At 46.0% G+C, this 15,256-nt stretch overlaps 1 protein-coding gene across 3 annotated transcripts in view; it reads right to left on the bottom strand.

Moving 5' to 3' along the window:
• The window catches only part of YWHAG (tyrosine 3-monooxygenase/tryptophan 5-monooxygenase activation protein gamma), a 134,339-nt gene that overhangs the window by 18,757 nt on the left and 100,326 nt on the right, over positions 1–15,256 (bottom strand). The window contains exon 1 of one of the 3 annotated variants that reach the window (XM_029612651.1): positions 5,800–6,030. The exons of the other annotated variants lie outside the window; for them this stretch is intronic. Within the exon in view, the coding sequence (XP_029468511.1) occupies positions 5,800–5,868 (69 nt within the window). The 5' untranslated portion in view covers positions 5,869–6,030. Of the gene's footprint in view, positions 1–5,799; positions 6,031–15,256 lie in introns of those variants that run through there. 3 annotated transcript variants of the gene reach the window in all.

The raw sequence follows: 15,256 nt of genomic DNA, 5'->3' as shown, positions 1-15,256 counted from the left end.
TGACCACAGCAGCTACATCTCTTCTTCCAGCCAAGGCCCAATGGTAGTAGCATGTTCTGGGATGGCGCCTGTTACAACAGAAGCAGCTCCTCTCCTAGGCAGAGGCCCACCACAGCAAAAGTAGCTCAATAAAAACAACTTAGCCAAAGACCAAAACAGTCATCAATTAATAAAAAAAATAAAGCAAATACACATACACCTAATAATTTAAGCCAAAAGAATAATTAAATCACCAAAAGAGATCTAATATTAATAAAAGTAAAACCAACAGTTATCTGGGAAAATTCTGGCTTGAATATTTTTTGCATTTAACCAGCTAAATTATAGATGGATAGATAACATTATCTGGCTAAAATTTAGCTGGATAACATAGGGGTGGTTTCAGGGCAGAATTAAGTTAGCCAGATAACTTTTCCAGATAACTCTGATCATGCCAAAGAGTAGTCCTAAAGATAGATGGATAAAGTAATCTGGCTATATTTAAGATAGCTAGTTGTATTCAATAGTGTAGTTACACCAAACATCCCTCCAAACTTACAGGCTGATGCAAATCCGTGTGCTCAGGCTAGTGCACAAGTTAACCCACAGTTGAATGTGCGTCCATAACCCTTGATGCAATAAGAAGATCAGCGCGTCCAAAACATGCATGCAAACCAGACATAGCTAATAGTGCTCATCACATGTAAATGCCATTTAAATGACGCTATTACCCCCTTATGTAAAAAATAACTGTGCGCCCAAAACGCACATTTTAACCCTTAAAACTTAATGCCGTTTTCAGGGCTGGTGTTAAGTCTTGAAGAGCCCCAAATGTTTAACAGAAAAGCAGAAATACTGCTTTTCTGTTGTTCCTGACTTAATATCATGGCGATATTAAGTCTGAAGAACCACAGAAAGCAGCAAAGAGAAAAAAATATAAAAAACAAGATCTAGACAGCGGTCAGTTTTGGAAAACGGATACTCAATTTACGAGCATCTTATTTTCCTAACCCATGGTTGCATGGGTTAGGAAAATGGATGCTCATAAAATTGATCGTCCATTTTCCTATTCTGCACACAATCACTTCTCCTGGGTCCTAATGCCGAGGAGGTGCTAGGGACACACAATTTCCCCTAGTGCCTCCTTTTTAATGCAGCAGCTCATTAGGGTACTGCATCACGTGCCTGGGAAAAGTGGATGGGCGCACATTAGGAATCACAAATGTCTGATTTTCCCGCACAGATATTGAATCGGCCTGTTAGCTAGGACTTTTATCCGGCCAGTGCCTATTACCCCTAGAGTATACAATCTTTTAGTCTCAAAGTCTTTCTGCAGTTCCTCACAATTGATTGCTGTTTAACAACTGTTAATAATTGTGTCATCTGCAAATTTAAACCCCTCATTCATTATGAGCCATGTCTTTACTCCCTTATAGAATTTTAAATAATTTTTTTCCTGATGTAAATCCAATGGGAAAGAATTTCAAAGAGCTACATAAGAACATGATTGCCATGCTGGGGAGGCCAAGGTCCATTGCACCCAGCATCCCATCTCCAACAATGGCCAATCCAGGTCGTAACCTGGCATATCCCATAAAGTAATCTAATTCCTATTACTCATCTCCAGGGTTAGCAATAGTTTTCTTTTGTCTACTTGGCTAATAATGTTATGGACTTTTCCTCCAGGAACTTGTCCAAACCTCTTTTAAATCCTGCTATGCTAGTCACCTTGATCACATCTTCTGGCAATAGACTCCATAGCTTGATAGTATGCAGAGTGAAAAAGTACTTTATACAATCTGTTTTGAATATGCTGGTTGTGAGTTTCATGGAGTGTCGCCTTGTTTTATTATTTTTTGAGAAGGTAAATAACAGCCCTTTATTTACCTGTTCCACCCTGTCATGATTTTATAAACTATCCAGCTTGTAAGTGAAGCTTAATATAGAATAGAAACCACACTAGCACAAGTAAAGTTCTCATTATATAGAAGATTTTGTTCACTACATGGGGAAGGCACACAAATGATAGCCATGCTGCCGATTAACTGTTGCCAAGTTTTCCAGGTGGGGTGCTGGTCAGGAAAAGGCAGGTGCTGCCTCTTGCTACGTAGCATGGTGCACTTGCCTCTGGAATGCTCTTAGCTGTGAAAGGGTTCATCAAGGCTGAGGAGGACATAGGCAACAACCCCTCTCTCATCAATGTTGACCATTCAGGGATACTGGCTTCCATTTGGCTGCCATGGCCTTTTAATGACTCTGGCAGGTTAGGCAATAGAACACTTAGGGTACAGGCTTGAGGAGTTCAGGAAAGAACAGCCACGGTCACCACAAAACAATAGCTCCCGACAGTCACACAAGCTCAAGGAGTCCTCAGCATTCTTAATCACTTTGAGGCCATAAGAGTCAAAGCATTTGTGCATGGAACTCTCAGGTCACACGTACAAAAGCTGAGTTTCAAATTTGATCCTGCCGACGCATAAATTTTGGGCACACAACTTTCTATGTGCACAAAATGTATCTGGACAAGAAGGGGCACCAGTGGAGGTGTTCCAGGGCTAAACCTTAGCCAGTGAGGCCACATATTGAGCACTTTCCAGCTAAGTTTATGTGCACAAATCTGCTTGTAAAAACAGCAGCCCTTCCTTTACTGGATAAAGTTCATTGGAGCATATCCAGCGGGAGACTTGATGGACCCCACTGAATAAAGCTATCCTGAGGTTTAAATGCCAAATGTGTAGTAGGCCAGCACTAACTTCAGCCTTTGAGGTGACAATTGCAGGATACTTGTCTGTCAGTCCTAGTGGGGTACTCCTCACATCCTTGGTCCTCTCATTCTCTGTCTCTAGCTCTCCCTTTTTCTCCCCAGCCCCCCCCCCCCCCCTCTCTCTCTGTCCCACTGTTTGTGAACTGACCTCTTTCTCTATTTGTATCTCCTTAGTCAGCTGAAATCCTACTCCAGAAGGCTGTACTGCAACCAAAGGTAAATGGCTCTCACCTGGTTTACATTTTGCAGCCTCTTATTTAGGCCTTAATCCTAAAATATGACCTTTATTCCTGCTTGTGAGGAGGAATTTAGAGCTTCTCCTAGTTTAATGAATAGCTCCCAAATACTTAATCCTTTGAGCGCTGATTATATTTCCTCCCCCTGCTAGCTCCAGTCTGTGCAATAATCTGCCTTTAATATAGAGAAAATTGCAATGAACCCCTTTTTTGTATTGAGACTTATACATCCTGTTTCCACCACCCAACGAGTTCATTGCATATTTACCGGTAATGAATATATTAATATAATTATCACATAAACATGGTTGTGTGCAATAAACAGTCCAACAACAAAACATAACCCTATTATTCCTATGTTAATTGGTCTATCATTGATTGCTATTGATATTACACAACATAAAAACAAAAATATACGAGTAGATTTTAAAATCGGCCCCACGAGTAAATCCCGGTACGTGATTAAGTGCCGGGTCTGTAAAGGGGGCAGGCCAGGGCTGGAGGTGGCAAGTATAGTGATCATTTGCCGCTGTACAGGGGAAGGGAATCCTGGCACACGCAAGGTGCTACTGCTCCACTGAAGCAGTAACAAATAAGAAAAAAAAATTGGAGCGGACTGGGAGAGAACTGGGGAAGGCCGCGATGCATCACCACGCAAAACTTGCATAATTCCCCGCACGCATATTATAAAATCGGCACGTCCATGTGTGCGTGCCGGTTAGTGTGCGCACATGTATTAAAATCTACCCCATCGTGTTTTATGCTTTTATTGTGTATTTTCTACTGTACCCTGCCCTCTCTCAGCCATCTCTCAGCCATCTCTCAGCCATCTCTTTTCCAAGTTGAACAGCCCCTTTTCCAAGTTGAACAGCCTCTCATCATAGGAAAGAAGTTCCATTCCCTTTATCATTTTTGTCACCCTCCTCTACACCTTTTTTAGTTGCACTATGTCCATCCTCAGATCAGAGTGACCAGAACTGCAAGCAATACTCAAGGTGCAGTCATACCATAGCTCAATAGAGGCAATATGATCTTTTTGGTTTTATTCTCTATTCGTTTTCAGATCATTCCTAACATTTTATTTGCTTTTTTGATCACCGTTGTGCACTGAGAAGAGGATTTCAACAAATTTTCAAGGACTTCCAAGATCCTTTTCCTAGACAGTGACTCCTAATATAGAACCAAGCATCATGTACCCATAATTAGGATTATTTTTCCCTATGTGCATCACTTTGCAATTTTCCATATTAAATTTCATCTGACATTCAGTTGGCCCAGTCTTTTAGTCTCACAAAGTCTTTCTGCAGTTCCTCACAATTCACTGCTGTTTAACAACTTTGTGTCACCTGCAAATTTAAACCCCTCATTCATTATTCCCTTTTCCAGATCATTTATGAATATATTAAACAGCACAGATTCCAGTATTGATCGCTGTGGTACTCTATTATCGACCTTTCTCCATTTGGAAACAGACCATTTAATCCTACTCTCCATTTCTGGCCTTTTAACCAGTTACCAATGCACAATAGAATGTTCCTCCTATTCCATGACTTTGTAATTTCCTGAGGAGTTTCTCATGGGGGACGTTGTCAAATGCTTATATCAACTAGCTAAACTTTATCTACATGTTTATTTACAACTTCAAAAAAGGATCCTTATGCTCACCTTAGGCAGCAGAGGGCCTCAAAGCCACAGTTGGCACCCTAGCCAAAAACAGGGCTAGTGTTTTGACTGGATTAAGGAGAGCTCAGAGTGAGACTTGAAAATACCCAACAATCTTTTAGCAGAACCTTGTTGTTGATGGGACCAAGGAGGTGGAGGAAAATGTCTACTTAGCTGATAGAAATGTCTTAGCAGCCAATTCAGATACCTCCTGGCTGAGGAAGGTGTGTCTGGAGTGATAATGGAGAGTATCTGAAGCAGACAGTGGTCTTTAATCTGGGACACCACTTCCTTGATCTAACCACCAAAGAGATTCTTGCACTGCAAGGTATAACAAGATTTTCCTGGACATCAGGACAGAGATCTGAAGCCTGCAGCTAAACAAGTTTGCAAGCACCAATAGCCACTGTAAAAACCCCTAAAGCAGTCTTGAAAACAAAGAATTTTCTGCACTCTATACCCTTGTACACCAACAACTCCAAGGCATCACACTGAGGAAGCTACTCTGCCATCTCTTTCATACTATTCAGTATGTCTCACAGAGCCATGGGCATGAACAGCCAAGCAGCTGGAAGGAGTAAGGAGACCATCTCTGTGCCGTGAAGGGCATTTATCATTATTGAGAAAGAAGCCCTGGGACATTTCATTGCAACTATCTTCATCTGCTGCTATATGTGCTGCCTGAAAGGCACCAGAGATGCTATCAATTTAGGGACCACTTCCCGATGACATCAAGTAAACAGCCAGCAGCGGCTGCTGGAAGCGAATGCCAGGCAGTACGCGAACAGGAGTGTGACAAAGGAGCTCCTCTGTACCTGATTAGCGATGCGATAATACACACTGTGTCTGTATTATTTCGGTTTGCTGGCTACTATTTCTGATGCTGATTTTTTCAGTTTAGTGTTCTCATGTTCTTAAGGAAATGAGTGTATGTCTAGTGGGGGAGAAAAAAAATAGGAAGACCAGGTGATCTGGAGGGCAATCATTGATATTTCCTATTAATACTTTGAAAGCAAGTTAGGGAGATAGATGATACTGAATACTTTGGGGGGTTTTTTGTACCCTGGGATTATAGGATCATGCAAAGTTAATATCCCTGTTTTAACTGGACAAAGGATATATGCTGGATCTACCAACTGCGTTTTCCAACTAGCGTACCATGGTTGAAGTGCAGGTATGCCACAAGAAGAGCACATGAAGAAAAGCTGAAGTGCTGGCAATCTTCATTTTCTCTTTCCTTCCAGGCTTGCAAGAGGTTCCGCTACCAGCTGGTGCAGCTATCTAGTGCTGCTTTCCAATCTTATGCCCTTCTCTGTAATTGAAGCTGCATGGTCTTGCAAGATGCACTAATCTTGTGCTGTTTTGATTGCAGAGGCAAGCTGGCAGATGAAGAAGCAGCAGCAGAACCAGCTCAGACTTCTACAAGTTACAGTTGGGAGGGAGAGGAGGGAAGAAGGTACAGATTAATGTGCCATAATATATGGTGGGCGGGGGGGGGGGGGGGGAGGAAAAGAAAGGGATGGAAAGTAATAATGCCAGGAGTTGGGGGATAAAAGAAGAGGGGAAGAAAGGGAAGGTGGTAATGGTGCCAGGGAAGGGATAGAGAAAGAGGGAAAAGATGATGATGCCAGCGCTGAGGCTGGAAGAAGAAGGAAGGGAAGAAAGGTAATGGTGCCAGGGGTGATAATGCCACGGCGTGGGGACAAATGGAAGGGAAAAGAAAGTGATGGTGTCTACAAAGATGTGAACACTGTGCAGAGTGTGTCACAACATAGCCACACAAAAAGGTTGGGCAGTGCTACATTAAGACATAGAAAAGTTAGCCCCCCCCCCCCCAGAAAGCAGAGTTGCTTACATGTAACAGGTGTTCTCACATGACAGCAGGAGGTTAGTCCTCACATATGGGTGACATCATCAGGATGGAACCCAATCATGGAACACTTTTGTCAAAGTTTCCAGAACTTTGACTGGCACCTACTGGGCACGCCCAGCACAACACCAACCCTGCAATCAGCAGGGGTCCCCCTTTATTCTCGTCTTATAGTAAAAAGTACATGCGAAAAATCTACTAGATAAATGAAGCTTGACCAACGTGCCGCAAATGCGCAGTAGAGCGCAACTCCACCGCGTATGCGCGGGTAGCATGTCGATCAGAGCTTGCCTGTAACAAAAATGGCGCGGTGAGGAGCAGTAGCGGCGGCACGCGCAAGGGAGGGAGGGACCTCCCCCGGAGATCTTATGTCTGCGCCATCTGAAGGGGTTGTGAATGAGCTGAGAGAGGGGGAGTGACTGGGGAGGGAGGAGAGGAGGGGGGAGGAGAGAGAGGGGAGGAGAGAGTGAGGGGAGGGGAGGTGGGAGGGAGAGAATGAGGGGAGGGAGGAGAGAATGAGGGGAGGGAGGAGATGGGAGGGAGAGAATGAGGGGGGGAGGGGAGAGGGGAGAGGGGAGAATGAGGGGAGGGAGGGAGGGAAGACTTGAGGGGTAAGGAAATTGTCTGAAAAAAAAATGTTAATGTAGCCCGTTGTTACGGGCTTAACGGCTAATAAAATAATAAATCATAAGCGAACCCCAACTCCGCTGGGTGGTGGGTGGGTTTCGTGAGGACTAACATCCTGCTGTCCTGTGAGAACACCTGTTACAGGTAAGCAACTCTGCTTTCTCACAGGACAAGCAGGATGGTAGTCCTCACATATGGGTGAGTACAGAGCAGAGGATGCCGGAGCAATGCACCAAATGTACCCAAAGACGTGCAACAGGAACAACAACTGGGGTGGAATTTGGTAGAGGGCATCCTGAACGCTACCGGGTTGGTGGAAGGAAGCTGGTACCTCAGTTCGCAAATAAGTTGCGTAGCACAGACTGGCCGAAGATGGAATCTTGTCTGCCAGCCTTGTCTAAACAATAATGGGCTGCGAAGGTGTGGAGAGAGCTCCAGGTAGCAGCCTTACAGATGTCAGCAAGCGGCACAGAGCGTAGGTGCGCTACTGATGTTGCCATGGCCCTGACAAGAGTGTGCTTTAACACGGTCTTGAAGCGGAATGCCTCCCTGTTGGTAACAAAAGGAAATACAGTCCGCCAACCAGGAGGAGAGTCTGCTTCCCACAGATTTGCCCAATTTGATGGGATCAAAGGAAACAAACAATTGAGTGCCCTTCCTGTGGGCAGCTGTACGGTCTAGATAAAATGCTAGAGCACTTTTACAGTCAAGGGTATGCAGAGCCCGTTCTCTTGGGTTTGAGTGGGGCCTGGGAAAGAAAGTGGGTAGTATAATGGATTGATTGATATGAAACTCTGATACTACTTTAGGCAAAAATTTAGTTGAGTGCGGAGTACTATCCTGTCATGCAGAAATTTAGTGTAAGGCTGGTAGGTGACTAAGGCCTGTAACTCACTAACTCTGTGATCCGATGTGACCGCGAAAAGAAAAATCACTTTCCATGTGAGATAGCGGAGATCACAGGATTGGAGAGGCTCAAACGGTGGTTTCATGAGCCTTCCCAAAACCATATTGAGGTCCCAAGAAGGGGCCGGAGGGCGCAGTGGAGGTTTAAGGTGAAGCAAGCCCTTCAAAAAGTGTGTGACAAGGGGTTGCACTGAAATGGGTACATCCCCCACACCTTTATGGAAGGCGACTGACATATACCCTGATAGAAGTTTTGAGGCCCGACTGACAAGTGCCAGAGATAGTCCAGAAACTTTGGAGTGGGGCAGTGAAGGGATCAATGGACATGGAAGTACACCATCCCGTAAACCTGTTCCATTTATAACGATAAGACTGCCTTGTGGAAGGCTTTCGCAAAGCTACTAGGACATGGGAAACCGGCTCTGAAAGGTTAAGAGGTTGCAGTATTAACCTTTCAACATCCAGGCAGTCAGGGAGAGGGCCTGGAGGTTGGGGTGACAAAGGCAGCCGTTGTTCTAAGTGATCAGAAGTGGGTCCTTCCCCAGAGGAATTTGCCGGTGTACTGTGGAGGTTGTGGAGAATTGGAAACCTGGCGCGGCCAATGAGGGGCTATGAGAATCATTAGTCCTTTGTCCCTTCGCAACTTCACGAGAGTCTTTGAAATGAGTGGAAGTGGAGGGTAAGCATAAAGGAGACTGCTGGCCCACGAGAGGGAGAAAGCATCTCTGGGCTGGCAGTGTTGGCTGCGAGTGAGAGAGCAGAGGTTCCCTACTTTGCGGTTGTGAATTGATGCAAACAGGTCTATGAGAAGGTAACCCCAACGCTGGAATATTGAGTCCGCTACAGTGGGGTTGAGGGACCACTCATGCGGTTGAAAAGTGCAACTCAGCTTGTCCGCCAACACATTGTCTACTCCGGGCAAGTAGGTGGCCTTGAGGTACATCAAGTGGGAAAGGGCCTCCGCCCATATCTGTGCAGCTTCCTGACACAGAAGGTAGGAGCCCGTTCCCCCTTGCTTGTTGATGTAACACACGGCCACCTGGTTGTCGGTTTGAATCAGGATGACCTGGTTGGCGAGGTGATCCTGAAAAGCTCTGAGAGCATATCTGATTGCACAAAGCTCCAGGAAATTTATCGGGTGTTTGGTTTCCTCTGGAGACCAGATGCCCTGAGTTTGCAGGTGTGCAACGTGTGCGCCCCAGACGAGTTTGGAGGCATCTGTTAAGGTTATTTGAGGATCTAGAATCTGAAATGGGAGGCCTTGTACCAGATTGGATTGGTTTGCCCACCAAGCTAGCGATAGACGGATTTGTTTGGTGATACAAATTGTGGAGGACATTGGCTGAGAAGACAGCCCACTGCGATCTTAAGAGTCCACTGCATTACTCTCATAGCGAGGCGAGCCATGGGAGTGACATGCACTGTGGAGGCCATATAGCCCAATACTATCAGGAAATGACATGCAGTTGAATGTTGTCGAGACTGCAGTCGAAAAGCCAGAGAAGCGAGAGTGAGAGCTCGATCCTGAGGTAGGAAAGCTTTCACTCTTAGAGTGTCCAAGTCGGCCCCTAAGAACGATAGAGTTTGCGAAGGAACTAGTCTGGATTTTTGATAGTTTATGAGAAAACCCAGGGATATCAGGGAATGCAAAGTGAGGCGAAGGGACGTCAGTGCGCCTTGCCGAGAGGGAGCCCTGATCAACCAATCGTCCAGATAGGAGTAGACGTGGACACTCTGACTCCTGAGGTAGGCCGCTACCACCAAGAGGCACTTGAAGACGCGTGGGGCAGATGCTAGGCCGAAAGGTAACACTCAATATTGGAAGTGTTTGGGGCCTACTAGGAATCGCAGGAATCTGCGATGTGACGGAGTAATTGAAATGTGCATGTAGGCGTCCTGAAGGTCTAGAGAGCAGAGACAGTCTCCCCTTTGAAGAAGGGGAAGTAGAGAACCCAAGGTCACCATCTTGAACTTTTCTCTTTGTAGGTATTTGTTTAGAGTGCGAAGATCCAATATTGGGCGCACCCCACCTGACTTTTTTGGTATCAGGAAATACCTGGAATAGAACCCTTGCCCCTGTTCTGAGAGGGGCACTGGTTCTATTGCTCGGGACTGGAGGAGGAGGGAGATGGTGAATGGCCGGATGTTCCCCATGTCAGTCGAGGGGGGGAATCCGGTGGGTCAGAGAGAAAGCTGAAGTGGTAACCTTGGGATACTATTGCAAGTACCCACTGATCTGTGGTGACTGTGTGCCATAGGCTGGAAAAGTGGCACAAACGGCCGCTGACCGGAATGGTCGGAAGCGGAAACTGGTTACTGCTCTCTAGAAGGGAGTCAAAAACCTGCCGCTGGACCTGGTTGAGTGGCTGGCTGTGACTTCTGCCCTCTAGGCTGCCTAGGTTGGCCTTTTTGGTAAGGCTTAGAAGGCCGACCCCTGGATGCTGGGGGATAGTATCTCCTCTGCTGGTAGAATTACCTCTTAGAATCCCTCTTAAAAAATCTTTTGGATGAAGAAGAGGGATCAGAAGGCAGTAAGGAGAGCTAGCACAGAGTCTCTTGGTGGTCCTTGAGCTGCGCCACTTCTTGAATCTTTTCACCAAAAAGATTATCCCCGGCAAAGGGCAAATCAGCCAATCTGTCTTGCACCTCTGGTCTGAGGTCTGAAGATTTCAGCCAGGCCCATCTCCTTGCCCTGATACCAGCTGCCGACACCCTGGAAGCGGTGTCAAAGATGATCGTACTTCATGCTTACCAGCATCTAAGCCCTTTTGTGCTAGGGCATGAAGTTGGTCCTGGAACTGCAGAGGTAAGGCTTCAGCAAAGTCTTGAATCTTCGTGATCAAGGCCCTATTATATTGGGTCATGTAGAGTTGGTAGGATGCAATGCGAGAGATGAGCATTGATCCATGAATACCCATCTTCCAAATGCATCCAGGAACTTCTGATCTTTCCCTGGGGGAATGGATGAATGAGGTTTGGAGGGTCTGGCCCTCTTTTGGGCTGACTACAACCACCGAGTGATGATCCAACTGAGTTCTTTGGAAGCCAGGGGCTGACTGAACTAAGTAGGTGGCATCTGCTTTTCGGTTAACAGGTACCACCGAGCCAGGGTGCTCCTAGTTTCTCTTCAAAAAGTCCAAAAGGATGTCATGAATAGGGATGGACATGATTTCCTTTGGAGCATCGAGAAATTGTAGAAGCTCTAGCATCTGGTGTCTAGAGTCCTCTTCTGTCTGAAGCTGGAATGGGACTGTTTCAGACATCTCCTTTACAAAATTAAAAAAGGACAGGTCCTCTGGAGGAGAACGCTTCCTTTCATCAGGAGGGGAGGGCTGTGAAGGTAGATCAGAATCCTGGGTCGAATCGTCGATCTAAGGATTATAAGGGTCATCACCAGCTCCCAAATGTTCTTCAGAAGGAAGTAACGGAGTTATTCCTGAAGGCCCTGGCCTGGGCATCGATGGTCCCGAAGGAGGAATCTAAGGCATCGATGGCGGCATCGAGGGAGGCACCGATGGAATTGGTGACATCAATGGATGTGTCAGTGGCAGCACTCCCGATGGTGGAATGAAGAGTGGTGTTTCTTCATCTTCCTCTTCCTCTGATAAGGGAATTGGCAAGGAAGGAGTCGGGTCCCTCAGATCCACCGGTGGAAGGGCACCAATTAACCTGTCCATTCTAGCCAATAGCGGTGCAAGCGCCATGGGTATCAGATCGGTCACCGGAGGAGGAACCGGTACCAATGGAAGTTGGAAGCCCTGGAGTGCTTTGCTGATGGCCTCTTGGATCATCCGATCCAATTCCTCACGGAAACCTGGGGCATGAATACCCGGTTCCGGAGTGGGAGGTAGCACTGGCGTAGCCGGAACGTCCAACGGTGAAGGTGGAATTGCGGATCCTGGCACCTGTCCAGGTGGGGAAGGCCTCGGTAATCCAGACAGAAGAGGACGAAGCCTTTTCTGTACGGGGCTTCAATGTCGGAGGCTCAGACAACGTCAATGACGAGGGTTTGCCGGTATCGATGGCTCGAGTTTTACGATGATGGTGACTATGTTTTTCTCGATGTTCCCCCCAGTGTTTTTCCAGAGGGGGTCAACACCCGTGGAGTCGTCGAGGCTGGTCAGATAGCAGCGGATTCCCGGTGCTGACGCGACGTAGATGGCACTGGTTCAGACGACATCGAAGCTATCGATGGAGTCGGGGTTTTTGGCCGAAAGAGAAGACCCATCTTATCGAGCTGAGCCTTGCGACCTTTTGGTGTCATTTGGGCACATTTGGTGCAAGTAAGGACATCGTGGCCGGATCCTAAGCACATCACACAGACCATGTGAGGATCAGTGATGGACATTGTTCGAGTGCAGTCGGGGCACGGACGGAAACCCAATGCCATGGCTTAGACAAAATTTAGTCGCGGTGTGGTCGATCGCCGGTAGGCCGCGAGGGACAAACTAGACGAGAATCGACCGCAAAACGGGCAAAAAAAACTTACCATTCGACCGCGGAGCAAAGAAATCAATAAGGGGACCCCTGTGGGGTAAAATGTTTTGAAATTTTTAAAAAAAGTTCCGTAAGGAAAATTCCTGTCAGGAATCTCTGAAGAGCTCCTTAACCCACGTGGCTTCTGCTGCGCAGAAAAAAAAGAAGACTAAAGGGACCCCTGCTGGTTGCAGGGTTGGTGCTGTGCTGGGCATGACCAGTAGGTGCCAGTCAAAGTTCTGGAAACTTTGACAAATGTGTTCCATGATTGGGCTCCATCCTGATGTCACCTATATGTGAGTACTACCATCCTGCTTGTCCTGTGAAAAAGCACCCGTTTTCGCAAGAGGTAAAGGAAAAAAGGAGCTTATATGAATGAGTGATGTTGGCACATGGGGCTAATCTGGTTTTGTTTCATATGTCTGAACTGTCAGAGTCTGACTGATTCAAAGAAAAAGGAGTATTATACCACCAAAATTTAAGAAAGCAGGGAGTTCCTCTAGGGAGCTGTTGAATACAGTAACATTTTTGACACACTCCTCTATCACTTGATCATGATGTTTTGGGTAGCAAAATGATAGACTTGCAATTTTATTTTTTTTAAAATTCACAATTTGTGTAATGAGTTTTATCTCAACTGTCACTTGGAGAACGAAAGATTTCAACGGGATAATTTTACAACTGTATTAGCAATAAAATCGTAATTATCATGAATAACTCCCATTGCTACTTTTGCAAACCAGTTTTTATCTCTTTCACAACTAATTCTGAAGATGCTTACTTGTGATCATGATCCTATAAATTATGAATCTGTATCCTCTTTACCATTCCTAAGATAACTGAAGGCATGGATTATAAATAACTAAAGGAGCTCCTAGATGACCATGAAGTGCTAGACCATCAGCAATTTGGCTTTAGAGCTAATCATAATTCTAAGCCCTTACTGACTTGAGGTTTTGATGATGGAAAAATTTTTTTTTTATATTCCTGGATATTTTGCCAGCTTTTGACACCCTTAATACTAAGTTAGTAACACATTTGTCTAATTTGGGAATTTGTGGTTCAGATCTTATCTTACTGACAAGAGTCCAAAGAGTCACCATAGGTTCATCTTGGTTTCCATGCAGAACTGGTATCTTGCAGGGATCTGCTATGCCATGTTATTCAACATTTAAGACTTCTGTATGATACTGATGAATCTACCAAATTTATGCTAATGATATACGGTTTGCTATTTCTGTTGTAAATGTGATCGATATGTTTAGAGATGCACTGGCTATCTTCCAGTACATTAAAATTAAATCTTAACAAAACAAATATTTCTGTCGAGATTTACAGGTGTCAGGGTCAATAGGGTTTGAATCCGTGGCCATGAACTTGCTGCAGGGCTCCTGCTTTTCTTAGGAGTCCTAGTATTACCACCTTGAATTCCTGGGAAAGCTAGACATAACTCTGCAGCATCCTAACTGGACCAGAACTGGATGTTTCCCAAATTGACATTATATAAGATATACCTAGAAGGCATACAGTTACTGGTTCTCAGCACCTACCCCACTGAAGCACTCTCTGTCCAGTCTCTGATCCTGACTTCATTCCATAGTTCCTGGCTGTACTTGTGTTCCAGAGTTCCTGTCCTGTGTGTTCCCGTCTTACGAACTTGTTCCTGGCTTCTCATCCAGTTCCAATATCCTGTTCTGTACTGAGTTCCTGTCCTCCTGCTCAACTCCTTATTAACTGTGCCCTGGCTTTGCCTATCTCAAGGTACATACCTTCCCTTTAGGGAAGCCTATGCTTGCTGAGCCTAGACCAGGGCTTCCCAAACTTTCAGCCAATATAACCCCCATTCTAACACTTGAAAATTCCCATGACCCCAGAGGACAACCAAAACAAGTTAGCAGAGGTGCAGTCCCTCGCCAACAATCATTCCATTTGCATCCTCACCACAATCCATATGAACCCCTCTCTCCACCAACATATCCCTTAACTCCTCTTACTTCCCCAGCCTGCCCCTCTCATCACCTTCAGCCCTTTTTGCATTCTCCAGCTGATTCTTTCATCTGTCATCCCCTCCCTTTCACCTCCCAGCCCCCCTCTCACATCACGAGCTGACCTCCTCTTGCCCCGTCCTCTGTTACATCCCCCAATTTTCTTTCGTTTCCCTCTCTCACCCCCCACGGTCAATCCCTTTCCAGCTGATCCAACCCTCAAACCCTTCTGGCAAAAGATCCCTCCCTTCAAGCAGTCCCTTCTCTAAGGGACTGCTTGAAGGGAGGGATCCTAGTCAGGGAGGGAGGGATCCTAGTCAGGATCAGTGATAACATTTTCCTTTGGGCCTTGGGCCCAAGATGGATGCCAACTGGCGAGAAAAGTGGGCAAGCTGATGAAAGGGGTAACGTTTTTGTTTTGGGTAGATTCAGTGATGGGTGAGGATGAAGAGCTGTGGCTCCCAAACCAGTGCAAGCTTACAAGTCCTGCAGCAGCACAATCCCTCCTTGTGCAGGGCTACCTTTTACCACAGAAACTCATGCAAGGGCAGTGCCACTACTAAAGCTGCAGGTGCCTAAAGAATGCCATCATCTGACTCACTTGTGACCCCAGCTGAAGGATTTGTGACCCCATTTGGGGTTCCAACCCACAGTTTGGGAAGCCCTGGCCTAGACCTTCCCGACACTGGGCCCAAATACCCCCATATTTTTTTCAGCTGGGTGATCATAAGATCACAATCTCTGCTCTAGG

This window comes from Rhinatrema bivittatum, chromosome 8 (assembly GCF_901001135.1).
Source record: "Rhinatrema bivittatum chromosome 8, aRhiBiv1.1, whole genome shotgun sequence".
Classification (NCBI taxonomy): Eukaryota; Metazoa; Chordata; class Amphibia; order Gymnophiona; family Rhinatrematidae; genus Rhinatrema; species Rhinatrema bivittatum.
The sequence above is the reverse complement of the archived record's forward strand: the minus strand, read 5'-3'. Positions and strand labels throughout refer to the sequence as shown.